The 27191-nt window shown below is 36.8% G+C and overlaps 1 protein-coding gene across 3 annotated transcripts in view; it reads right to left on the minus strand.

The window, feature by feature from the left end:
* The window catches only part of LOC114046276 (cytoplasmic protein NCK2), a 192998-nt gene that overhangs the window by 11990 nt on the left and 153817 nt on the right, over positions 1 to 27191 (minus strand). For all 3 annotated transcript variants that reach the window (XM_027866563.1, XM_027866564.1, XM_027866565.1), the window contains one exon: positions 21400 to 22121. In XM_027866563.1, the coding sequence (XP_027722364.1) occupies positions 21400 to 22121 (722 nt within the window). The remainder of the gene's footprint in view (positions 1 to 21399; positions 22122 to 27191) is intronic.

The following is a 27191-nucleotide window of genomic DNA, read 5'->3' on the forward strand; positions in this document are numbered from 1 at the left end:
GTCTGACATCTCTCCAGCAGAGAGATATCAAACGAAACATCCAAAACGGAATCATGATCTTTCCCTCAAATTCACCACCTCTTCTGAATTTCCATCCTTCTGCCAAGGGTGCCATCATCCTTCCAAGCACCCAGGTTCACAAATCCAGTCATCCCTCAACTCCTCACTCTCCCTTACCCTACATACCAAATTGGATTCCAAGTCTGTCTATTCTGGTTCTATAACAGCATTTGCATGTCTCCCTCTCTCTACTCAATGGCTCTGATGTCATTTCCTTGCTCCATCACCTCTAATGGCTCCCTATTACCTCTAGGATCAAATATAAACTCTTCTCATTTAAATTCCTTTGCTGTCAGGCTCCGGCCTATCTTTCTGGTTTTTATTATCCATTAGTCCACTTCCCTCACGCTATAATTTGGTCAAACTGGCCCACTGTTTTTCCTCGCACACATTCCCCATCTCTGTGTCTTTATACAGGCTGTCTTCCCATGAACAGAATGTATTCCATTCTCATCCTCGCCTCTGCTTCTCAGAAACTAGTTTTGTTCAAAGCTCAAACTCAAGTGCCACTTTCTACACGAGGTCTTTTTTACATAGAGGTAGCTGGTGGTACAATACAGACACAGGGCCTGGAGTCAGGAAAATCCTAGTTCAAATCCAGCCTGAGACATTTATTACCTAGGTGACCCTACACAAGTCACTTAACATCTGTTTGCTTCATTTTCCTTAACTGTAAAAGGAGGATAATAACAGCATCTATGTTTCAGGGTTGTTGTAAAGATCAAATGAGATAATTTTTGTAAAATGCTTTAGCACAGTGCCTGGAACAAAGCAGGTGCTATATAAATACTTATTTTATTCCCTTCTCCTCTCCTAATCCCTCCCTTGTTTCCAACTCCTATTTCCTCCTCCCTCTCCAATTACTATCTGTTTAATCTATCTAGATCTCTATCTATTTTGTATATGTAATCCCAACTTCAATAATCCCTCTCATTGAAACTCTGGATATTGTTACTGTATCTTTACAAGAGAGGGAAGAGAATTTTGGAGTCTGACAGGTAACTATCATGGCTCAAAAATCTGCTACTTTGGGGAAGCTAAGGTGGCACGGTGGATAGAGCTCCAGCCTTGGAGTCAGGAGATCTTGAGTTCAAGTCTGATCTCAGACACTTTATACTTAACTAGCTGTGTGACCCTGGGCAAGTCACCTAACTCCAACTGCCTCACAAAACAAAGAGACAGAGATAGAGACAGATAGATAGATGGGGGGGGAGAGGGAGGGAGAGAGGGAGGGAGGGAGAGAGAGAGAGAGAGAGAGAGAGAGAGAGAGAAAGAGAAATCTGGGGCATGCAGAGTTTCACATTTTCTTCTTCATGGCACAAATATGGTTAGCTACGTTGGTGAAAATAAAATATATACTAGCTGGGACCTGACATTTCAAGACTGGAGGATCCAGGATAAATCACTAATGGTTTAATTAGGCACTGTTACTTAAGTGAATTTACTGCTCCTTTAGCACTGTTCTGATTTCCTATTCTTATTCTGGTGGTAAATTTAAAGTAAATAGTGTTGCCAAGAAGTTAAAAATGTCTGTCTACATCCCTGAACAAATTTGTACAAGCTTCTACAGTTCCAGCTACAGAATTATCAATAGCATTCTACTTTCTCCTTCAATGCTGCCCATTTTCACAACACTAAGAAAATATACACATTTGTTGATTAGTAATATTCAATTTAAGAACAAATACAAATGTTTGGTAAACAGGTAAGAGGGAGATAAGAAAAAGCAGAAAAAAGCTAATTTTTAAAATAGATTTGAAATTTGATTTTAAGGGCCTGGACACATGATAATTAGTTTGGCTTAAATAATGATTTTTGGCTATTTATTTCAACAGCTGTGAAATCATGTTCTCTTTAAATTTACTTTCAAAGTTTCCCCCTTTCTAAACGCATTTTTCCAGGCTTTATACTTATTTAAACTTTCTCTGGCTAGAACAATAGGAACTCCCCCCTCCCCATATCTACATCACATCCCTCTCTTCAGTTTCATCTTAACTAAACATCCCCCTCCGCCATTTGGTCACCAAGTTACTTCTATCTGGTCCCTTTTCCGTCCTGCCAGGATTTTTGCATCTTTTTTGGGGGGGGGGTGAAGTCATGTATTTATTCTGGATCACCTCACTGTTATTTTTGATAACCTCTTTACAACTTCTAACATTTAATTTGACCTGTATCTTCAATCAGTTTTTTTTTTTCTGTTTGCTACTTTAAGTCTAATGGGCTCTGTGCAACCCTTTCTCTGATAATTTTCCAATCAGAAATATGGCTTCTCCAATCATCATTTGATACCACTGTCTATTTTTAAAACCTAATATCCTTCTCCTTCCCGGCTCTCTCTAGTCACGCCCCACTCCTCCTGTTTCTCCCTTGAGCATTTCGACATATAAAAGTGAAGACTTATCGAACAAAGCTAGATTATAAATATTCAATGTTTTTTTCTTTAGCATTATCAACTTGATTACCTGTATAGTTAAATGCTATTCTTATAATTCCCTCTGCATTTTCATAAAACAGGAATTCTCTGCCCAGGAAAAGAATGGTATTATAAATTTCGATTAATTTAATAAAGTAATAAAAATTAATTGATAAATTTAGATCATTCATCCCAGAAATTCTAAATGCTAATTCTCTTCCTTCACCAAGCATAAACTAAACAGAAAAAGCAGCTACTTTCCCCAACTTTCCACATGTTTCTTCAATTACCTCAAGACCTGTACTCCCACTGTACTTCTCACTTGGCCATACCATTAGGAGTGGTGCGTATAGTGGTACTTCACAGTCCTCCTGGAAGACCACTAAATAATCTCGTGTAGTACTGAGGTTTTCAATACCCACATCTAAGCTTTGGTATTTAATACAAATGATTCACTAATATACTTAATAGAAACACAGATATCATCTCATTGGTTTAATCAAAAGTAGCAACATTCTTCATCTGGAGCCCAATGAAGTTTTGGGGACAATAGTGGACAAGTGAGAGGCAGCTTTATATGGCGGATAGTGAGGGGCCTCCAAGTCAAGAACACCTGGGTCAAGTTCTGCTTCTGACATATCCTGGCTGTGTAATCCTGAGCAAGACCTTTGACAATAATTGGCAAAGCAAATTTTATAGAGGTGGGCAGAAAACTTCCTCATCTGTAGATTCTACACCAATGAAACCACATCTCTGGACAAAAAGAAAGGTGAGCTTAGGAGGAATGTGGTCCCCACTAAGTCTTCTGTCCAGAGATGTGCTTTGTACTTTGAGAACTACATTGAATATGCTTTCCCTTTCTGTGTCTCAAATCTATTTTCTCTCTCTTCTGGAAAGTAAGGTCCTCTTTCAGTGTTTCGTCATTTAGTTAAAAATCAACATATTGACCCTCCTCTCCTGATGCCTTATCTAGGATGATTTCAATCAATACTGAATTCTAATGCTTCTACTTAAGCTATTTCCAGGCAATTACTTCATTTTTTTCCACGTATTTTCCTTACTAATCAAACTTGACACAATTTTCTCCTTTCTCTTTTTGCATCCATCCATCCATCTCCAAAACCAATCTTTTATGCCCTTAGAATTCTATTTTAATCTCATTAATGCAATGATAAATCACAAGTCCAGAGGACTGATACAATGATAAACCATAAATCCAGAAGACTAAAGATAATTCAATCTCGTGCCAGAGATGATAGACTTAAAAACCAGAATGAGACATGCATGTATAGATCTAGTCAATGTAGGAATTAGTTTTTACTGTACTATGCCTCTTTGCTGTGAGGGTTTTTGCCTGATACATAGGTGCTTAATAAATGTTCACTGATTAAATGATTAATTGCTCAAATCAGGGAGGGAGAGATAATTAAAAAAAAATAATTCCATCTTTTATTTCACATAAATGAGTATTATTCTCATTAAAAAGACAGTAAACTTGAGAGATAGAAGGGATTTTGGAAGTTATCTTATCTAACACCCTACATGATGAACAAAAGATCATTCAGCCTCTCTGATGAAGTGTCTCCCTTAACGAAGAATTCACTTCCTCATGAGGAAGTCTATTCCATTTTCAGACAGTTCTAATTGTTAGGAATTTCTTCATTAGATTGAGACACAATCTGCAGCCACACAGCTTCCATTCATAGGTAGCAACTCTGCCCTTTAAAGCCAGGCAGAATAAGTCTATTCTCTCTTCCACAAGGCAACCCTTCAAATATTTAAAGACCTCTCTCTGCCACCAACCCCCTTACCCCAAGTCTTCCTTTGTCTGGACTAATTATACTCTTTTTTAAACCATTTTTTCATATGAAATGGTTTTAAGTCTGTTCTCTCTCCTGGTCAGCCTCCACCCCCACCACCCTGGATGTGTTCCAGCTTGTCACTGTTCTTAAAATTGTGGCATCCAGAACCAGAGGCAATACTGTAGCAGGTGTGTTCTGACCAGCAAAAAATAGACAGAAATGTCATTTCCTTTATTCCTTTAATATGTAGCTCAAGCACCATCTTCTGCATGAAGCCTTTTCTGATCCCTGCTACTGCTAGTGTTCTCTAAGAACAATCTGTATTTAACTATTATATGCATTTATACTGTTTACATTTATATATTTACTTGTTGACTCTCCCCCACCCCCATCATTAGAATGGAAACTCCCTGTGAGTAGGCTTGTTTCGTTGTTTGTACTCATATCTAGAGCATCTAGCACAGCAATGACACATAGGAGGCACTTAATACATTCTTTTTTATTATTGTGGACACGTTTGTTGTTCAGTTTTTTTTTTAAGTCATGCTCGACTTTTCATGACCCCTTTGGAAGGTTTTTTTTGGCAAAGATACTTGAGTAGTTTGCCATGACCTTCTCTAGCTCATTTTACAGATGAGGAACTGAGGCAAATAAGGTTAAGTGACTTGCCCCGGGTCACACAGCTAGTAAATGTTGGAGGCCAGATTTGAACTCTGGAAGATGAGTGGATGCTTTATCCACTGTGTCACCTAGCTGCCCTACTGGTATATTTTTCTTACAACTGTGTTTCAAGACATTTACCTACTTGTCTATACTATAATGTGGCTCATACAGAATCATACGCTCTTAGCTTTAGAGCTAGCTAGAAGGAAGCTTAAGTGTCATTTAAGTCCATACTCATTTTAAAGATGAAAAAACTAGGGCCGAGAGAGAGGTTAAATTACTTGCTTAAGGTCACAAGGTCAAGCTGCAGAGTTAGGATTTGATCCCTGGCCCTCTGGATATAAGTCTGGCGCAATCAGACTTTGCCTTTCTTTTTTTCAACCACAAGGATCCTAAGAGATTGTCAAATGTCTTGCTGAATTCCAGACATACTATGTCTTCCAGTCTAGTAATAATAACTGTCACACACAAATGTATACAACACACTCTTGTTATGAATGTCTGTGGTGTAACTTTCCTGTATAAATGAAAGGCAGTGTGTTGAATCTCATCTCAAACATTTCTGAGCCAAATGTAAATTCCTTGGAGTATGTATGTATGTTTTCTTTCTATCTATCTATCTATCTATCTATCTATCTATCTATCTATCTATCTATCTATCTATCTATCTATCTATCTATCTATCTCCTGCCCTTCTTTGCCTTTACCCAGTACCAAGTATCAAACTATATAATATTAAAATGTTACCATATTAGAAATTATGGTTCACAAGAGTCTAGATTAATTTTATATTCCAGCATGGCTGAAAGAAAATTGAGAACAGGTAGGCTTTCTTGTTCGATTTCAACTGAATACTTTGAAGCTATGATAAAGAATAAGGTTAATATTTTTAAAAAGAGGTAAGAACCAAATCGATTAAATCAGAGAGTTAAGAGGTAGAATCAGGATAGCTGTAAGAAGTGAAGACCATCAACTTGCACAAAATCCCATGATCTCATACAGTGCAGTTAGATATAAAGTCAATCTGTGATACTGATAGATTTATGTCAAATAGTCCTTGATATTTGTGAACTTGCTAGTCTGAAACCCTAAAGAACTTGAGGTAGGGGCATAAATTTTATGGATTCTAAAATAGTGATTGACAATATTAATCAAAATTATGCCCAAATTTTCTAAAGGTAGCAACATATATTTTATGGATACTAAATTACTAATTGACAGTATTAATCAAAATTATGCCCAAATTTTCTAACAAAATTTAAATGGTCAATAGAATCAGAACCACATTTAAAGTGAAATGTATACCAATGGAATAAAACCCTATAGAAGAATGAAGGTATTAAATTAAGAAAACCAGCTAAGTAAAAAAAAAAAGCAATATATGAAAATGCATGAACAAGGAAAATTATACAAGTTGTCCCTAAAGTCTTAGTGCAGTTTTAAGGTACCGAAGCTTGAAAGTATTAAAACTTAAAAATGCATTAAGATGTTTGGAACATTGCATTGCAATGTAAGAATCGTGATAAGAAAAACAGTTTTCTGGCTTTGTGTGTGTCTGTATGTGGATGTACACACACAATTTTTCCCATTACAATGGCTGACCTGAATATAAGGAAGGATTATTAATCTACTGGATATAAGAAGCAGTAAATATCAAAGTGGCAGCACAGAAACTCCCCAACTCCAGTGTCAGAGAGGCAAGAAAGTTAGCTCACAAATGGCAAGGTAAGTGGGTGAAGGCAATACCATTGGGAAAAGGATAATACCATCCCCATTTCTCTGTGTTGGGTGGCACACATGAGGGTTTCTTATCATCCATCAAAGTCAGGAGGTACTTAACGCCAAAAGAAAGTTACCATTCCTTGGCTTGGGGGGGGTGAGGAAAAAATTCTCTACATGTCAGCATGTATGTTACAGATCAGTTAACACATATGAACCAGCAACCAGCTGATGTCTGAAAATGAGCCCCCAGAAAAGTAAAAGCATCTATCTCAGCTGACCTTTCTGTTCCCAACCTAATGACCTATTTATCCCTTTAAATGATTGACTGGGTATCCCCATCAGGAACTGTCAGGACATCAAGAGGGTTTTGTTGTTGCTGTTGTTCTGTTTTAAACAAAAAACAAAAACAATCAATCTTGGGAACAGAAGAACAAACTTAAGCACAATTCATCATTCTGCTAGGCTCTACATCTAACGAGGACAGCACAATTTAGTTAACCACTAGGCAAAAAGAAGCGTCAGCACAGGTAGTATTCACTAATTTGCTAATCCTTGATGGATTTTATTAGCAAGTTCAATAACTCTCTCCTTTCTCTCCCTCCCCCCAATCTATTTCCCTACAAGGCTAGCTCTAGCTCTGCTAGAAAGGTACCTCATCTGCAAGATGGCAGAGGCTAAGTGCATAAACATCACTACATGTCAGAAGACATGAATTTTAGTCACAGTTCTTCAATTAACTAGCTGTGACCTTGGGCAAGTCATTTAACACCTCTATGCCTCAGTTTCATCATCTGCAAAATGAGGGGTTTGGACATGATAGCTCGACAGTTTCTTGCAGCTAGAACTGCACTGTAATATGGTGAATTTTTCTTAGTATGGATTTTTAATAACAATGAAGACTCAGTCTTAATGAGGAATGGAGTTATCCCTCGATTTTGCAAAGCAATGATTGGGAACGGGCTTTGCTTAAGTCCAACCAACCTGAGAGACAACCTATGGGAGTGAGGCCCAGCCCAGGTAGACGTGGCAAGACTTATTAGGAGGCTGGTCATCATGTCATGCATTTTTGGCTACAGAGATTAATGAAAACCATCCAGTATAGCAAGAAAGGAGGATTCACACCAATGAAATAAAAGATCTTTTAAAGTACCAAAATATAACAACAAAAATTTACACTTTTACAATACTTTATAAACTTCAAAAAGCTTTACATATATTAGCTCATTTTTATTCTCACATCAATGTGGTAAAATTGCTCAAATATTAGGATATACATTTTATAGATGAGGAAACTGAGGCAGAGTACTTTTGTGACCTGAGGTCCATTGTAATTTATGTGACTCGCCCAAATATAAACAGGAGGCAAAATGACATTTTTGACTCCACTGGTTTTTCACTATAGTATACTTCCTCCCACAAGACCACAAATATACGTCAGAATAAAAACTTACAAATAATATCACCACTACTCTAAGTAAATAATATGGCATAATAATATAATATAATATGATAAGTAACATGATATAAATATATATAAATGAGTTATATAAGTAATATAACATAATATATAATACAACATAACATAATATAAATAACACATGAATTTATGCTAATGTCAGAGTTGACAGAGGGCTGGTTATGCAGTCAGACCTAGTTTCAAGTCGCCCCTATCACACATACTTAGCTGTGCAACCTAAGGCAAGTCACTCGGCCTCTCAGGCAATTCTTTAGGATTAGAAGTTGTAGAGAAGGTACCCATCTGCTCTGAAAAAAGAAGTCTCTCACCTGTAGTTCTTTATATGAATGATATCACAAATCCAGTTCAAAAAATAATTATGTGCATGTGTGTATATATGCACAGACATAAACACATGCATATTAAATGTTCACAGTTGAGATGCTGGAATTATGACAAATCTTGGCACAAATTTTAAAAGCTTCCCACTCTGAAATACTACCCGCCTCCCACACCTGAGCCATGATCACTGGCCACACTCACTGCAAGAGCCTCTTTAATACTCACATTACAGCTTCATGTGGACCTCTGCCAACCCACTCCTATCCCAGTTTACAAAGAGCTTCCAAACTGATCTTTTTACTGTAAAAAAATTTCCTTTCAAACGTTTATGACAATCACTATGTTAAACTTAATCCCCTTAAAAAAGGAGCTGGGGCATAACCTCCTCCATTGATCACAGACTTGGACCTGGAAGGGACTTCATTATCTAATCCAATTCCCTCATTTTACAGATGAGGTAAGTGAAGTCCAGGCAGGTTAAGATAGATACTGCCAAATCAGTTGCCAAATCTTTTTCTATTTTTTTTTGTTTTTTGTTTTTTCTATTTTTTCTTTTTTTAAATTTTTAAAAAATTTAATTATTTTTGGTTTTCAACATTCACTTCCACAAGATTTTGAGTTCCAAATTTTCTCCCCATCTTGTTCCTCCCCCCCACCCCAAGATGGCATGCATTCTGAATACCTCTTCTCCTAATCTGCCCTCCCTTATATCTCCCCTACCCCTTCTCTTATCCCCTTCTCCTTCAATTTTCCTGTAGGGCAGGTTAGATTGCTATACCTCATTTTCCTGTATATCTTATTTCCCATTTGCATATGAAAACAATTAAAAAAAATATTTTTTAACATTTGTTTTTAAAACTTTGGGTTCCAAATTTTCTCCTTTCCTCCCTCCCCACCCACCCTCATTAAGAAGGCAAGCAACTCAATACAGGTTATCCATGTATAGTCATGCAAAACACTTCCACAGTAGTCATATTGTGAAAAACTAAGTATATTTCCCTTCATCCTATCCTGCCCCCCTTTATTCTATTCTCTTTTGACCTTGTCCCTCCTTAGAAACGTTTGCCTCTGATTACCCCCTTCCTCAATTTGCCCTCCCCTCTATCATTTCCCTGCTTTTTTGTCCTCTTCCCCTCTATTTTCTTGTAGGGTAAGGCAGATTTCCATACCCAATTGATTGTGTATGTTATTTCCTTCTTAAGCCAAATCCCATGAGAATGAGATTCATTCATTCCCTCTCAACTTCCCCCTCTTCCCCTCCACTGAAAAGCCTTTTCTTGTCTGTTTTATGTGAGATAATTTACCTCATTCTGCCTCTCCCTTTCTCCTTCTCCCAGTATAACCCTCTCTCACTCCTTAATTTTATTCTCCAGATTTCACCCCTTCATCTTCAACTCATCCTGTGCCCTCTATTTATTAATCTATCTATATACACACATATAATTTTTCCCTCCAACTACCCTAATACTGACAAATGTCTCATGAGTTACAAATATCATCTTTCCAAGCAGGAATGTAAACAGTTCAACCTTAATAAGTCCCTTATGATTTCTCTTTCCTGTTTACCTCTTCATGTTTCTCTTGAGTCTTGTATTTGAAATTCAAATTTTCTATTCAGCTCTGGTCTTTTCATCAAGAATGCTTGAAAGTCCTCTATTTCACTGAATGTCTATTTTTTTCCCTGAAGGATTACACTCAATTTTGCTGGGTAGGTGACTCTTGGTTGTAATCCTATCTTCTTTGTCCTCCAAAATATTATATTCCAAGCCCTCTGGTCCCTTAACATAGAAGCTTGCTAAATCTTGTGTTATCCTGATTATGTTTCCACAATACTTGAATTGTTTCTTTCTGGCTGCTTGCAATATTTCTCCTTGACCTGGGAACTCTGGAATTTGGCTACAATATTCCTAGGAGTTTCCCTTTGGTGATCTCTTTCAGGAGGTGATTGGTGGATTCTTTCAATTTCTATTTTGCCCTCTGGTTCTAAAATATCAGGGTAATTTTCCTTGACAATTTCTTGAAAGATGATGTCTAGGCTCTTTTTTTTTGATCATGGCTTTCAGATAGTCCAGTAATTTTTAAATTCTCTCTCCTGGATCTATTTTCCAGGTCAGTTGTTTTTCCAATGAGATATTTCACATTCTTCTGGATTTGTTTTACAGTGTCTTGATTTCTCATAAAGTCACTAGCTTCCAATTGCTCCATTCTAATTTTCAAGGAAGTATTTTCTTTAGTAAGCTTTTGGACTTCCTTTTCCATCTGGCCAGTTCTGCTTTTTCAGGCATTCTTCTCCTCATCGGCTTTTTGGACCTCTTTTGCCATTTGGGTTAGGCTATTTTTTAAGGTGTTATTTTCTTCAGTATTTTTTTGGGTCTCCTTTAGCAAGCTGTTGACTAGTTTTTCATGATTTTCTTCATCACTCTCATTTCTCTTCCCAGTTTTTCTTCTACTTCTCTTAGTTGCTTCTCAAAATCCTTTTTTAGCTCTTGCATGGCCTGAGACCAATTCATATTTTTCTTGGAGGCTTTGGATGTAAGAGCTTTGGCTTCATTGTCTTCTACTGAGTATATGTTTTGGTCTTCTTTATCACCAAAGAAAGATTCTATGGTCTAACTTTTTTTGCGAAGTTTGCTCATGATCCCAGCCAATTACTTGAGTTATAAACTCTTTGTTAAGATAGGGGTCTGCTTCCAGTGTGGAAAATGTACTGTCTCAAGCTTTGGGTGCTTCGTGCAGCTGTTTTCAGAAATACTTCTAGGGACCCGTAAATTTTCAGTTCTGCCAAGGTGGTATGACAAGGGGTGAGGTGTTTAGTCCTTTCCTGGCCTGAGCTCTGGTATATGAGAGACCACAAGCACTCTTTTCTGCCTTGGAACTGTGAGGAGGATTCCCTCTCCACTGCTACTACAAGCGCCACCATGCCAGTGCTCCTTCTCGCCCCAGGACCACCAGCCAGAACTGTGACCCAGATCCAAGCACAGACAAAGCAAGAGAATCCTGCCTCAACACCAGGAAAGAGATCCCTGCAATCCCCCTGTGATCAGCCACTTCATCCCCCCTCAGTCTCTGGACAGAAAGCTCCAGAAGCTTCAATTTATGAAACAAATTATAATCTCGGTAATTAAAGACATAAGAGATAGATATTGTGGCTCTTGCCTACCTTGGAAATAACTTCAGTCTTTGTATTAACATATAGCCATGCTTATTAGGTCCTCTCTGCCACTCCACAGGCCATGAATATCCTAATCACAGATAACTTAGAAATAACAGTACAGAATTATAAAATCTAGAGCCTGTAAATTTAAGAATCATAATTGCTTCAAATTTTACTATGTTATCCATGTTCTAATTAACCTTGAAACAGAATAAGATTATGAGAAATGCGATATCCAAGAAATAGAGTTCATGAATCTTGTCACTCTTATGCTTTACAAGTAAAATCTCTCTTAAGTAGTAGATCTCTAAAATAACAAAGGTGTTTTAAATGGTTGGATTCTATGACTGTGTTTCTTTGTACACTAGATCTGATATCTTCCTATTCTCTTAAAAGGAAGAATTCAAGCAATGAAGAAGTGTGTGCAGTGTAAATTTGTTTGAGGATATGATGTAGTGGACAGAGATCTCCCTCCACATTGGAAAGATTTAAGTTGTGTGATCTTAGGCAACTCACTTAACTTCTCAGTAGCCCATCAAACTCTCTACAACTAAGGTGCAGAGCAAGTACTCCTTTGCACTGGTAAAAGAATTTTTGTACCAATGAAAACAAGTTTGAATACATAAATAATCAATGCCATGGCCCTAAAATCTGCATTAGTAAAGTTCCTTCCCTGAGTGCAGTTTTCTTATACAACCTGTTCTACTGAAAAATGACCACACTGAAAAAAAACAAAAAACTTAGAGGTAATATTACCCTCTTCTCCAAGATAATTAGGAGAAAGAAGATGAGAAAAAGTATATAATAATATCCCTTTAAAATACATATCTTATTTATTAGACTCACTCTGCTTGGGCTGTGACAGCAGGCCCTGCAACAATGGGTTGATGTTGCACAATTACATATTTAGGCTCAATGAAAGAAATAATTTTTTTTTTTAACAATTAGAGCTATCCAAAGGTTGGCCTCAGAGATGCCTTCCAAAGTTAGGAAGCTTTGATTCTTTGAAATCTGATATTTTGTCTATATATACTCGACCAAGAAAATATATGAAATACATCAAGTGCCAAATGGGACAAATGTGCCATACAGCTGAAATAAACAATTCTATATGACAGCAAATGAACAGGAGACGATGTCTGTGTAAATGGGAAGCCAATAGTTTTACATAAATTCACCATCTTTCATAAGATTAAAAACTTTATGTCCATGGGTTTTATTGCATGCATGTTACTGATAATACTTTATATTTTATAAGGATTATATTTTAACCTTTAAGTATTTTTAGACTAAATGAGGGAGGATGTAGTAGAAAGCAGAAAGTATTTTAATGACTACAGTTGTCATGCGTACAACACTTAAGAAAGAATAACTGAGTGAGCAATTTATGGAGCTTCCAGGAAAAAAACAATTTAGGCTAGGGTTCATCTATTTAAAGACAATTATGTTATTTATGTTATGAATTTCAAAATGCCAAGGCACTATCTATTCCTTCCCTTTAATCCAGACCAAATAAGCATGCACTGTGTGCAAAGCATTTGTTAAGAGTTAGGGGTACAAAGACAAAAAAAAAACGTGGCTATGGTTATAAAATGAAGGCCCTTCTCACATGAAAGGTAAGAAAAGCTGGGAGAGGGAAAGCTAAGGAGAAAACAAGAAATAAAGAGTACACAGGGAATAAAGAGCAAGCAGCAGAAGTAGGGGCACAGGTCAGAGAACAACAGGACAACGGTGGTACCTAGACAGCTGTGAGATGGAGACAACAGGGAGATTAAACAGTCCTGCCACCCCAGTAAGGCCTGTAGGCATCTCTGTGCCACATACTACAGGTCTACCAACTACAAAAGAGGAGGTATGAACATTCAGTGGCTAAAGTTAAGAAATACTCACTTCTAGACCTCTCCAGGATATCATGGTACCATAGCCTATTACAATAATTGATACTTAGAATGATAATTTGGTAGTCAAGAAAAGGTTGTCATTTGTATTACACGTGGTCTAGTAAAGCAGGCAGGAAAGCTGTCCTCCGAACACTTCTCCTTGTTCCAGGGTTAAATTTCATTTACCTGGGGGAAAGATTCTTCAAAGGCTCGGGTGGTATATGCTGTATTATAAAAATTTCAAAAATAGAACACAAATAATTTATTAATAGCATTTTTGTTGTTGTTTGTCCTTCATTCTAGAAGAGGACCATGACATCAGGAAAATGATGCCATGACTTGCAGGTGAATTGGATTTCAGTGAGGGAGGGCTATGCAAAGTTACTAGCCTCACTTTCTCCTCCAGAGTCATCTGGGTCCAGCGGTGAGATATAGATCAGGACAACTGGAGATGGCCCTGGATGTAGTGGGAGCCCTTGGGTTTTTTAAGCTAAGGTCTTTCAGAGTTCTTACTTTGACTGAGGCAACATGGTATAGACATAAAAAGCCATACTATGGAAATTTCAAGTCAAATGTTTAAAACTCATCTATCCATTCAACTCCTTTCCTTTCTGTTTTATTTTCTTTGGTGACAAAACCACAAGGTCATGACATCTAGGTTTAGGACAGAGCTAAAGATTGGAAATGAGCAATGAAGAGGAAATACTCTTTTTCTTTTCTGCTTCAGAAAGCCAACTCTGGCCTTTGGAAGGATAGGGTGTTTGTGTTTTCCATATCCTTCATAGTGACAGAACCAATGCACCAACCAACTAAATAGCATTTATTTTAAGTGTCTATGATGCTAGGTGCTGACAAAACAAAACAATCCCTGCCCTCAAGGAATTTACTTTTGTATTCTTAAATAAAAGCATAGAAATGAGAATCAGCATAAAAGTGATTAAGTTAGCCACACGCAGAAGAAATCCACGCTCAGAAAGTTTTTAGAAAGGTATTACTGAGATGAGGTAGCTTCCCAAATCTCAAGGTATAAGCTTTCTCCCAAGTTTCTTTTCAAGAAAATTAAGAAGTAATTTATGTTAGATAAACTATGGTCTAATAGATTTTAGCCAAGTCTAAGTTAATGTTAATGTCATTAAAGAAGAGTGCTAGTCTGTACAAACCCTAGAAAAAGGGAAGGGGAGGCAAAGATAAAAATATTAGACCTTAAGAAAGAATACATTTATCTAGTGGATCATGAGAAAATATACTCCACAGTGGGATAGAGATAGGCCAACATTTTGGCTAAACTCTCCCTCAAGACCCTCTAGTTTCTTTTGCTCTATTTTCATGCTTTTCATTATAATATGTTTTACTTATAACATGCATCTTGAATTGATTTTTCTAGGCAGCCTGAGAGTAGGAAAAGAGCATTAGATATTAAGTATAAGTATTCTGGTTACCTCTAAGGTATATCTCTATTCAACCCTATTATTTTGGCACCTCAATGTATCTATGATTTCTTTGACGTGGGTACTCACCACACTGCTGAGGAACACAATCTATCCTTTACCAGCCATCCTGTGAGACTCTCATTGCTGTCCTGCTACAAACAAACCTGTGACAGGATATCTCATCTAGTGGGGCTGGAGGTCATCTGCCAGTTCTCTGGACACTATATGGATATTGATCCTGAAGTTGTTCATCAGTTATCCCTCATACTTGATACATAGTTAACTCATCTTTTTACCTAGCCATACCTTTTGCTAATGACAGTGGAGTCACGGGGGCCACTAAACCATATATAAGGATCCCTGAGGGTCGCATAATTTTTTTTAAAAAGCACACATTAACATTATCTATGGTCTTTGCATTTGTATTTATTTTGTTGAAAATATTCCCAATTACATTTTCATTGGATTCAGGCAGCACTGGGGAGATGCAGCTCATGGACTGTATGTTTGATACCTCTGCTCTCTGCTATTTCCCTGGCACATGTTCTCATTTGCAAAGTGCTAGCCCATTCATGCCCGTCAAGTACCTTTTCATTGTCTTTTGGCCAATCCTTAATTACAGTTATCCAGAGATTGGTATGATGCATCATACATTATCACAGGAATGATATTAAAAAGATGGGCCAATTTCAAGGAAAAGCTTGGGGCCATTAGGATAACTATGCGATTTCCTAAAAGCGATTTTCTGTGCTCTTTTTTCTGTTCAATTCTGGACCTGGCCCATTGTCCACTGACAGTGTCTTTTCAAGATATATGTATTCATGGATAAACGCAATAGATTGGCCAACCAGTGGTATATAACATTTGGACAATGGACATTCTTCATCCACTTTTCTTTTTCCTTATATGGCTAGTTAAGTCAAACTCTTGAGTGACTTCAGAATTCATTTAGAAGGGGTGGAGGAGGGGCGGGACAGAGATTGGTTAGTGTGGATGAGCACTTATTTAGCATCCACTAAACATTTTATAAATATTATCTCTGTCATTTGATTCTCACAACAGGATCTCCTAGGATAGGAGGTAGGTGCCATTATTCTCATTTCACAGTTCAGGAAACCAAGGCAAACAGAGGCTAAGTGATTTGCCCAGGGTCAACTATTAAGTGTCTGAGGTCAGATTTGAACTCAGTGCTTCCTATCTCAAGGCTCAGTGTTTTATCTACTGAACCTCCAGCTGCCTTCAGAAGGGTCTTCAGCGTTTCAGGGTATGATGTAAATCAGTGCCATGTCAATCAAGATATATAGGAAATAACTGTTCCATTTGTATTCTATGGGGATATCCGCTAAAACTGAGGCAAATGCCTTTGGTAAGCATATGTCTCCCTGTTTTATATCTTCTTTAATACTAATAATCTGAGGTTATCTTTATTATTACATCCTTCAAGGTATTTTATGTGATTTTTGATATATGTATGAGAGAGATGTTCTTAGAGGAAGGGCTTTCTTTAAGGCAGAATTTTTTCAACTGAATTAATTTTTTTTTTATTGTTAATTTAAAAAAAAAAACCGTGGGATCTTGTATTCTCTACATTTTTCAGTTAACTAAATATGTGGCCAGCTAAAGAATGTCATCTGGCTTAGTCTACTTGTTCCCTCTCATTTATTTATTTATAATGCACATTTATAGCTACAAACTAACAGTTATTTCTTCAGTCATGTACGATTCTTTGTGATCCCACGGACCACAGCACAACAATGCTGTCCATGGGTTTTCCCTGGCAAAGATAATGGAGTGATTTGCCATTTCCTTCTCCAGTGAATTAAAGCAAACAAAGGTTAAGTGACTTGCCCAGGGTCTCACAGCTACTACAAGTCTAAAGTCACATTTTAACTCAGGTCTTCTGGACACCCAGAGCTTTATCTACTGGGCCACCTAGCTGCCTCCCAACAACAACAAAAGCTATAGAACATCATCTGGGATAATCTAACTGTTCCTTCTCAAATTTTCATCAATGATGCCTTCTGTGTGTACACACATCAATTATTTTAATCAAATTACTAATATTATCTATCACTAATATTATCAACTTTTTTTTTGGGCAGGGGGTAATAATTAAGATCTATATGTCTTTGGTATTCTGTTTCTTCAGAACCAAAGCTTCAGCATTCTCTAAACTGTTAATTCCAGAACAAATCTCCTTGGTATCCTCGGTCAGTTCTACAAGCTATTCTTATCTTCTTCTTCAATGCCATTTCTCTCATGCCAATCTCATACAGCATACCTAAGACATATCCAAATATAATGGGGCTACATTGTTCTGATGATGGAAAGAATTTATTATATACATTTTTACCATCATCACCCTGCTTTTCGGTGTTTTTTGCCTTCCAGTTTCATCTTCAGGTGCTATCAGGATGACTTTGCTCAGACAGGTCACCTAATTCAAATCAGTAAACACTTATTAAATGCCTACTATTGTGCTAAGCATTGGGGATATAAAAAGAGGCAAAAGATAGTTCCTGGAGTTTACAATTAATGGGGGAAACAACATGCAAACAAATGTAAATAAAGCAATCTACATACATGAAAAATTAGAAATTATTAAAAGAGAGATGGCACTGGAATTAAGGGTTAGGGAAGGTTTCCTATAGAAGTTAAGATTTTCATTATTAAACTTCCTTTAAAATTGTTTTTCTTTCTACTGATTCTTGTCATCTTTATTAGGTGATACTTTCTATCACTTTCCGCTGTAAGATTCTACAAATGAGTTTCTATTCTAAACTGGCACCCCTTGAGGTCAAATAGCTCTCTCCACTTGACAATGAGATCAAGTTTTGCTTGTTGAGGCATTTCTAAGCTTTTTTGGTTTTCTCATTATATCATTTGATTTACATTATATACACTTCTTCAGGAAATAGTCATAATCTGTCAACATCCATTCCTTATTTTTTTTTGCAATTGTTTTTTGTTTTATATAATAGCTCAGGTGGTAGTTGTTTTAATTGCAAAATATCTTCTTCTCAATTTTATCATTTCTTCTAATTTTATGATTTTTATTTTTACCTTTGCTCCAACAATCTAGTGGTCTTTACAAGGACAGTTGATTTGAGAATGACTCCTCCTTCAGGAATGAGCAACTTCCTGGTTTTTAAAGAATTTAGTTAATATCATCTTCTAAACAATGCTACTTGAAGGTCAGTATGACTAGGGCATTGCACTAGCTAGGGGCAGCTAGCTGACAAAGTGTAGAGAATGCTGGGCCTGGAGTCAGGAAGACCTGAGTTAAAATTTGGTTCCAGGCACTAACTAGCTGTGGGAGCCAGGGCAAATCACTTAACCTCAATTTCCCCGTTTCTTCAACTGTAAAATGCAGACAAAAATAGCACTTATCTTCCAGTTATGGCTCTGAGGATCAAGTAAGATAATATCTGTAAAGCACTTAGCACAGTGCCTGGCACATAATGGCTACTTAATAATAAAAGACTGTTTCCTTCTTTCCCTCCTTCCCACCATTATGAATTTTTAACATGGAAATTGGGTTTAAAAACTCTCATTTTCTGAGTTTGATGGGTGTGAATGTTTCTCAGATCCTTATCACACTGTGTAAACTGATAAAATCAAGTTTCTGAACTTGAAAAGCTAAGCCTCAGAACCCTGGACCCATCATGGTATAGGCATCTTTTAAAGTTCAGTCTGATCAGCTCATTACCCTCTTTTTATTCAACTACAATTCTGTTCTGTGCTTGTAGCTTTTTTTGTGGTTGTTGAAAGTCCTTTATTTTCTCCATAACGGCTGAGTTCTCTATAGCTTACAAAGCTATAGAACTTACAAAGCATTTTACATGCGCCCAACTGTTACGACAACCCTGAAACGTAAACCCTATTGGTATTAGCACTCTTTTACAGATGAGGAAACTGAGGCCCAGCATGTTTATGTGTTTTGCCCTCATTGTCACATAGCTCCTTTCAAAGACTTTATTTGAACCTGGGTCTCTGCTGACTCTAAGTTCAGTGCTCTGTCTAATGTAGTATACTGCCTCTCCATCACAGTAAGTAGGAGATGTCCCAGTGGGTCAGCATCTACAGTAGCCTAATTCTCCCCCAAAATAAGACTTTAGCCATTCTTCTGTAGAGGAAGGGTCCCTGAGCTAACTTGCTTTACTTCTTTATATCCAGATTTATATCTATTTATCTAGATATAAAAAGATATTTATATCTATATATATCCCAATGAATTGAGATAGATTAGGTATTATGCTATAATTGGGTTTCAGTATTTTTCTTAGTTTTGCTTTTAAGAGGCTAAAAGCTCTACTGTATATGATTTTTGAAGACTTGAACATAAAATCAAAGAAGCTATATACAAAACCTACATCCTTTGAGAATAACTTAATGTAAATGCCCTGCCAGAAATAATATTGGGCATCATAAGAAAATCTCAGGGATTTTAGATGTAGTATGCTTGTTTGCCTGAGCAAAATCTAAGGTTGCTTCCAATTCCATGAAGTTATTATCATTATAAACAATTGCAATTTCTACCATGATGATATCCTCCTAATGCCTTTAAGATGCAAAAATCTCATTTTAATAATCTTAAGTAATGAAACTTCTCTACTTTTAAACCTATGATTAGAAATATGAAATATTGAATATATAATTATTTGACTCACAGGGGCATTAATAGTTTCATAGTAAGAAGCAAAAGAACAAAACATAAGTAAATAAAAGAAGTATGTTCTACATCTTAAAAATCAATAGACTGAATGGAATTAGAATCAATACACTGAATAAGCAAGATAAATTATGCTGTATCCTCACAGTCCACATTTGGTTATTATAGCTGTCCAAACTAGTGCTAGAAGAAAATGAGACTGGTGAAACCAACCAGGACATTCATTCATTCATACAGTGAATGAAGACAATTTCACTTGTATAATATGGGCTTACACACATGGACAAAATCAGCAAGTCATGTGGTACTGATGGGGCAGTTAGGTGGCACAGTAGATAGTGCGCAGGACCCAGAGTCAGGAAGACTCATCTTCCTGAGGTCAAATCTGGCCACAGACATTTTCTAGCTGTGTGATGCTGGACAAGCCACTTAACTCTGTTTGCCTTAGTTTCCTCATTTATAAAATGAGCTAGAGAAGGAAATGGCAAAACACTCCAGTATCTTTGCCAAGAAAACTCCAAATGGTGTCATGAAGATTTGGACACAACTACAACATGACTGAACTGAACTGAACTGAACTGTGGTACTGATATCACTAACAGATTTCTGACCATTTAAAAGAGCCACATTTCTTTCAGCAATGCTCACAAGTTCTTGAAAAGCTATTCAAAGATGATATCTGCAATACTAGCAATAAAGATGAACTTGGGGTGGCAGGATTTAAAAAAAGAAAACTCAATAGGCAGTTCATGAAGCATAACTATTAACAGTGAAGTACTCATACCTTTGTTTGACATAGAGGAAATAATATATCACTAAATGGGTAAAAGGGAATTATTCACAGAAGGGAAACCTTATGTTGTCAACAGTGAAAAGAAACTTTATTTGTATCTATATAAAGATGGCTGAGAAATAGTTAATAAACTCATAAATACCTTAATTATCCATAGATAATAAACTCACTAAAGTTTCTCATTCTCCTTCCCCCCAAGGAGGAGGAAGGTACTCTAGCAGGAAGAATGAAATAAGCATAAATTATAACAGCAAGTAAGTGAATAACTATTCCTTTAGCGCTCGATTAAATAATTTTTGAAGCAGTTAACATCACTTTCTGTACTGTTTCTCCCTTAAACAGAAGCTCAAAAATGTGTTGTATACTCTCATATGCTGCTACTAGCATAATATGCATGTGTTTGTTTATCCTTCCACATCACGAAAAAATGAAATGAAATCCCAGCAATGCCTCATCGTATCATGGAGGTGACCTTGCACCCTCAAAGACCATGCCAGCAAAACACACATCTGGCAGCACTTACCAAGCTAAAAGGGTTTGAGAGGGATCAGATTTTGTTCACATTAATATACATTTTTTAAAAGTGTAAATAATCTACAATTTTACATATGGTTATTTTTTATTTTATGTACCTGAATATTTATTTTAAAATATTTAATAATATAATATTTAATAATATAATATTTAATGTTTTTTAAATATTTTAAAGCCTTCAAGCATAGGTGCAATGGCATGCTATTTATCTTCTGTTCAAGGAGCAGCCTCAGTAAGTGTGGAGAGGTAAAAGTTAGTCTCCAAGTAAGAAATTCTAAGAGCCAAAGTAGCTCAAGAAATCTACTGTCCACTAAGTCACAGAAGGGCAACTATTTATGTCATTGGAGGTAGACTCAGAACAACAAAAATAAAGACCTTTTGAATTACTCAAATATTAAATTCTCATGCATTTTTTTGTCCATAAAAAAAAAACAGAAAAATTAGTAAGATGAAGATTTGGAGATTGAATAGTACTTACCGAAGATTCACTATCTCTAACAAGGAAGTCACCTTCGACACCCCGCTCGTTAAGGGCACATTCAGCCTGATGTCGTGTAACATTCCCATAATACCACTCTCTTCCAGCAAACCGTCCCGTAGAAGATGGCCCTGTATAACTTATCTGAGGTGGATGGGAAGCGTTCATGGCAGGACCATCACTTAAGATGACTACGTAGTTCTTAGGAACAAGGCCAATTTGCCCTCGTGAATTTTTACATTTCCACCATTCTGGGTCATTTTCAGGTTTTTCGATGACTTCCATTGTCTCCCCTTTCTCAAAGTTGAGCTCTTCCTCTGTAACAGAACTGAAAGGATAGAGTGTTTGAACAATATGGAGCACTTTCATACTCTGGCCATTACTCATTGATGCTCCTTTTCTTAAACTGAGGAAACTTGGGGAATCAGCTGTTGCTTCTTCAAGTTCCTCTACAACATAGTTCGAAGGAAACCAGCCAATCTGTCCATTGTAGCTACCTCGCCACCAGCCATCACTACACTTTTCCATCACGATGACCCGGGATCCTTTCACGAGGGAGAGTTCATCCTCCCTCTCTGCAACATATGCGAATTTAACATAGGCTGGGATGTTGAGATCATAAATCCTGTCCGCGGTGCTTCCATTGGATGGATACTCTGCATCTGTACTAGGGGTGGGAGAGGCATCTCTTGTGCTTGTCTTTCTTTTTGTCTTACCCAACCCTGTCAGAAACAAAGGGGAAAGCTTAGTGATAAAACAAGTAATAAACATAAAGTCAAGTGTTTTTCAAAATATAAAATGGGAAGCATTTGTGCTTACAACAAATTTCACTGTCAACTTAACAAAAACAATGCACTGGCCATGTGTGATTAGAAGACCTCATGATTACCATCAGGAAATATTAACATGGTTGCTCAAAACTACATTTCAACAGCTGGCTTAATTAATACTGATCTATAATTATAATTCACATTCACATTAATAATACAAAAAAAATCCAATATAAATAGAAGATAATCTGGCCTCAGACATTAATTAGCTATGTGACCCTGGGCAAGTCACTTAAGTCTATTTGCCACAGTTTCCTCGTCTGTAAGATGAGCCAGAGAAGGAAATGGCAAACCACTCTAGTATCTTTGCATAGAAAATCCCAAATAGGGTTAAAAAAAATCAGACATGACTGAAATGACTGAATAACAACATAATTGTCATTCACTTTGGAACCTGCAAAGTAACTGATAATACTGAAAAAGCCCAATTAAAAACAGAGGAAAGCGAGCTTAGTTTACTGAAAAGATAAGTCATCTGGGGACAATTTCTACATCCCTCAGGTACATTAAGTATGAACTCACAGAGTGTTGTCAGTACTCTTGCACAGGTGGAAGGCTGGGCTATATGATGACTAAGTGCTCTCTTTTAAATTTTAAGGTTTTTGAAAACTTTGAATTATCCTTATTCCAATACATATGCTTATTTTTTGTTTTTAATACTAATATTTTGTTTTAATGTCACCTTCATTTCCAAATATAACCCTTCTCTCCCCCAAAGGCCTTCCCTTATGACAAAAACTAAAGAATAAAGAAAAAATGCAGGTTAGCAAAATTAACCAAGACACTGAGTATGATGGCAAATGCAAGGCATATGCCGCCTTTCAAGGCTGTCCGATATAAGTACTCAGGGTCTCCAAGAGCAGCACCCTCTTCTAGCTAGGCAGATGCTTCTAACTTCTAACTGAATACTAAAAATTTTCTCCCCATTCACACTTACCTGCTCTGTGTTCTAATCTTTGTTCTCCACCATAGGATAGTCAGTGCTAATGAATCATCAGATAAACTAACCTCTGCTAAAGTTACCTAATGTATTGTCACTTCCAGGTAATCTCTTCTTCAATGACGTCTTAACCTGGACCTCATTAAGAATGCAGTAGGTCCTTAAGAAATAAAACCGGTGATAAAAATTTCAAACACAGTGTGGGCTCACCACAAGAGGCTTTTTCCCAAATTTTGAGAGAAAGACATTTACGGTTTGGAATTAGTGACCCATCCATTGATTGCTTCTTAGACTATTTTAAGTGCATAAAAGATTTTATTGTTGTTCAGTTATGTCCTATTCTTTATGACGCCATTTGGGGTTTTCTTCGCAAAGATACTAAAATGGTTTGCCGTTTTCTTCTCTACCATACTTTACAGATGAGGAACTGAGACTGAGGATTAAGTGAACTGCCCAGGGTCACACAGCTAGTTAAGTGTCTAAGGCAGGATTTGAACTCAGGAGACCAAAGGTTAGTAAACATAAAAATGTGATTTTTTTTTCCCCATTCAAGTTCATTGACCTGCCTGAAACCTATCAATAGATCTTTAGGAGGTCTGGGGACCCCTGCTGTAGTCCTTTGGTATATCAAGAGACGGGGGAAAAGAAGGAACAGGGTATTAAAGTTATAACATGAAACTATGTCCTATTTTTGATCGTTTGTCCAACATCCTTTAGATTGTACTACCTTAAAGAGTTCAGTGGACACCATCCTAAGATACAAACATATTGCCAGTTTCCTCCTGGATAATAGCAGATAATAGCAAAGACATGCAAAGTTAATGGCAAAGCCACATCCAAATAACTTTAAGAAGGTGTCCCAAAAGAAAACTAAAGTGGGAAAGGCAGACAAAGGGCTTTATTTTTGTTGTTCATTAACTTATTTATCCTCAGAAATATCCACACCATAATTTTTAAAGCATATTACCCAAATTCACTTCTGTTTAATGACTATGCTATTTCATTATATATTAAAAACATTTAGCTTAAGTGCTTATAAAGCATAATAGAAACAGTCTAGTGCATTCAAATAGGTAATTCAAAAAAGAAAAAAACAAAACAAAACTAAGTGCTATGCCACTAACCAGCCAGATTGCAACATAAGGTGTGAAAGGAATCTGCTGCTTGGAGCCACTATTGTGCTAACTTGAAAATAATGACCTACTTCCCTGACTAATGCAAGAACTCTCAGGGTACCAACAGGCCACTCTGAACTGTTCCAAGTCTTTACCCCATGCCCTCTTATAATAAGCTCATCCAGCCTCCAAGCTCATCTAAGCTTCCACACTGAGTTAATCCTTCCATAATTTTATCATTCTTCAACTGAGCATGAGCAGATATACTATTTGGAAAGTTGGCAGTGGAGGGAATGATTTTTATTGTGTTCTGTGATACAATTACAGGAAAATGGTGCTTAAACTGCTTGCTCTGGGGGGAAGCTGGCAAAGGTTTAAATTCACATGAAAAATTCCAACATTAGAAACTGAACAATAACGTCTGTCAAGCAAGACGGCAACATGATAGCAAGAATTAAGAAATATTAAAGAGGGAAGAAAAAAATGTTCTACCACCCTCAAGTTTTAGAATTGTAAAGATGCTTGTCAAAATGTAAACCTAAAACTAATGATATCATTATTTCTTTACATATATTCTAATGACTGAATCACTGTTCTTCTCCCCACCCACAAACTCTAGTAATTTAGATCTTCAAACAGACAGTTCCTCAAGCTTCAATTCTCTCCTTCATCTCTGAATAAATAACTAAAATTAATCTTGTGGAGTTGAGAAACTGATCCTAATACTGTGACTCTAACCTTTAATACCAGGTCTGATTTTTGTGTTATTTAATTTTAGGCAGTTACTAACAGTAACAGGTTGTGTTAAATAGAGATTCATTTTTTCAGGTATTTCACATTCAGAACAGATTTCCCCAACAAAACAGTGCTCTAAATGGTCCAAAAAAGCCTACTGATTAAATTAATCAACATTTATATGGGAAAATAAGTTAAAATTTTAACACCAGGAGTATCTCTTCTTTGGTGGTAGGAGAAGTTGAGACATCAATAAATAGCTTTGTGACCTTAGGCAGGGTCATCTTAACATCCCTGGGCCTCAGTTTCCCTCATTAGTAAAATGGGGCAGGCGGTTGGGCGCTGAACTTAGTATTTACTTTTAAGGTTCTTTTCAGCACTCGGATCCTTTGATATAATGTCCTTCCACCCTCAATACCCTCTCTGACTCTTGTGACGTGAGCCAGGGACTCCAAAGGGAAAAACTAGCAAGATAAGGGATGAGGCCCCATGGGTAGGTAAAGAGCTACAGCAAAAAGATAAGAAGTAGGGAGGAGGAAAATGATGAGGTAGAAACTTGGTGAAATGATGAGAAAGGGCTATAGGGTAAAGGTTGTTGGAAGGGAAGTAAGGGAAAAACATCAGTGGGAGGGATTTTCCTATTCTTTTTACTTTATTATTATACTTAAATAGCACTAAAGGGGTTAGAAAAGTGGTCTCTAGATTTTCTTCTTAGAATTTTTCAGAAACCCCCTCCCCCCCAAAGTACACTAGGCTCAAGGCAAATTTATTACATTTTGTGCAAAGGACAACTTGAGTTACTTTTCTCATTTTCATCTTTGCCTTAGCTTTCCCTCTTACTGTTCCCTCCAACTTGTTCTGTGTTGTTTTTAAATCATACCATTTATCTGGTTGAATTGCAACAGAAAAGAATGAGCAGTATTTAAAATGAAACGAAGTAAACAGATATCTTTATTATGATAGCAAGAGCTCTAGTTATGCATTTACATCTATTCTTTAAAACTCATGTACTATTTAGAACTCAGAGTAAAACCTTTATTAACCAGAACCCAAATATCTAAATCACTCAGCTAATATTTTTTTTTCTCTGCATAATCATTTTAGGAAAAAGGAAACCATTATTAGTATATGCCCTTGAGCCAATGTACATTCAACCTAATTTTTACACTTAAAGTATTATACAATCTGAACAAATATTCAATGCTATTAAATATTTTATAAAATATTGGGCCATCATTTAATTGTTTAGTGAAGTATGCTGAGTATCTAATTATCTGGGAATATTTTAGAGTCTATCATTAAAGGTACTGTCAGTGAAAAGCTAGAAAGGGAAGCAATGATCACAAAGAATGACCATAGCTTTCTCAAGAATAAAGATTAAGCTCTGAAAATTAAGAAAATAAACTGATTCTCTTCTGTAATTGATTTCATTTTGTATCACTAACGACATTTTGTGTAACTACTGAAGTCACATTTTGTTTGTCTCTGAGTTAAGTCTGGAAGTTCAGCTTTCCTGTAAATCACTCATTATCTCTAAGCTAAGTTTAGAAGTTCAGATCTCCTGCTTAATCACTGTTCCAGTCTTGTGTCAAGGAAAGCTGTAATCCTTGAAGGATGCAGGTGAATGTCAAGGAAGCTGGTCTGTTATCTCTGCAGCACTGACTGCCCTTCAAGAGAGTTTGGTCTGTTATCACTGTGATACTAACTATGCAGATGGACACCAACAATGAACTTTCCAAGCTACAAGATGGAACGAGGGGCTGTTGCTAGTTCTGCACTCCAAATTTCCAGCCAATCATACTGTCCCCCACATCTAAGATGTTGCAGGTTTTGTAACTACTCATATTGTTTTCCCTATCTATGATGCTACCTTCTAGTTTTCGGATGATCCTCCTTTTGTCCATAAAATTAATCTGTTAGCCCTCATTCAGGATCTTTTGGCTTCCTGAGGAGTCAAAGACTGGTAATTGCTAGTCTTACCAATAAAATGAATATGTTTGGAACTCTGTGCCTCAGTTTACCTTAATTTTAATTGTAACAGCTCCTTTCCCCTGCTTTATTTATTTATTTATTTGTTTGTTTGTTTGTTTTTGGGCAATGTTCCTTACAGATCAAGGGAATATTGTAGACATGGTTAATCTGGATTTTAATTACTTTTTCACTAGTCAATAA

Source organism: Vombatus ursinus, unplaced genomic scaffold (assembly GCF_900497805.2).
Source record: "Vombatus ursinus unplaced genomic scaffold, bare-nosed wombat genome assembly UNPS02014781.1, whole genome shotgun sequence".
Classification (NCBI taxonomy): Eukaryota; Metazoa; Chordata; class Mammalia; order Diprotodontia; family Vombatidae; genus Vombatus; species Vombatus ursinus.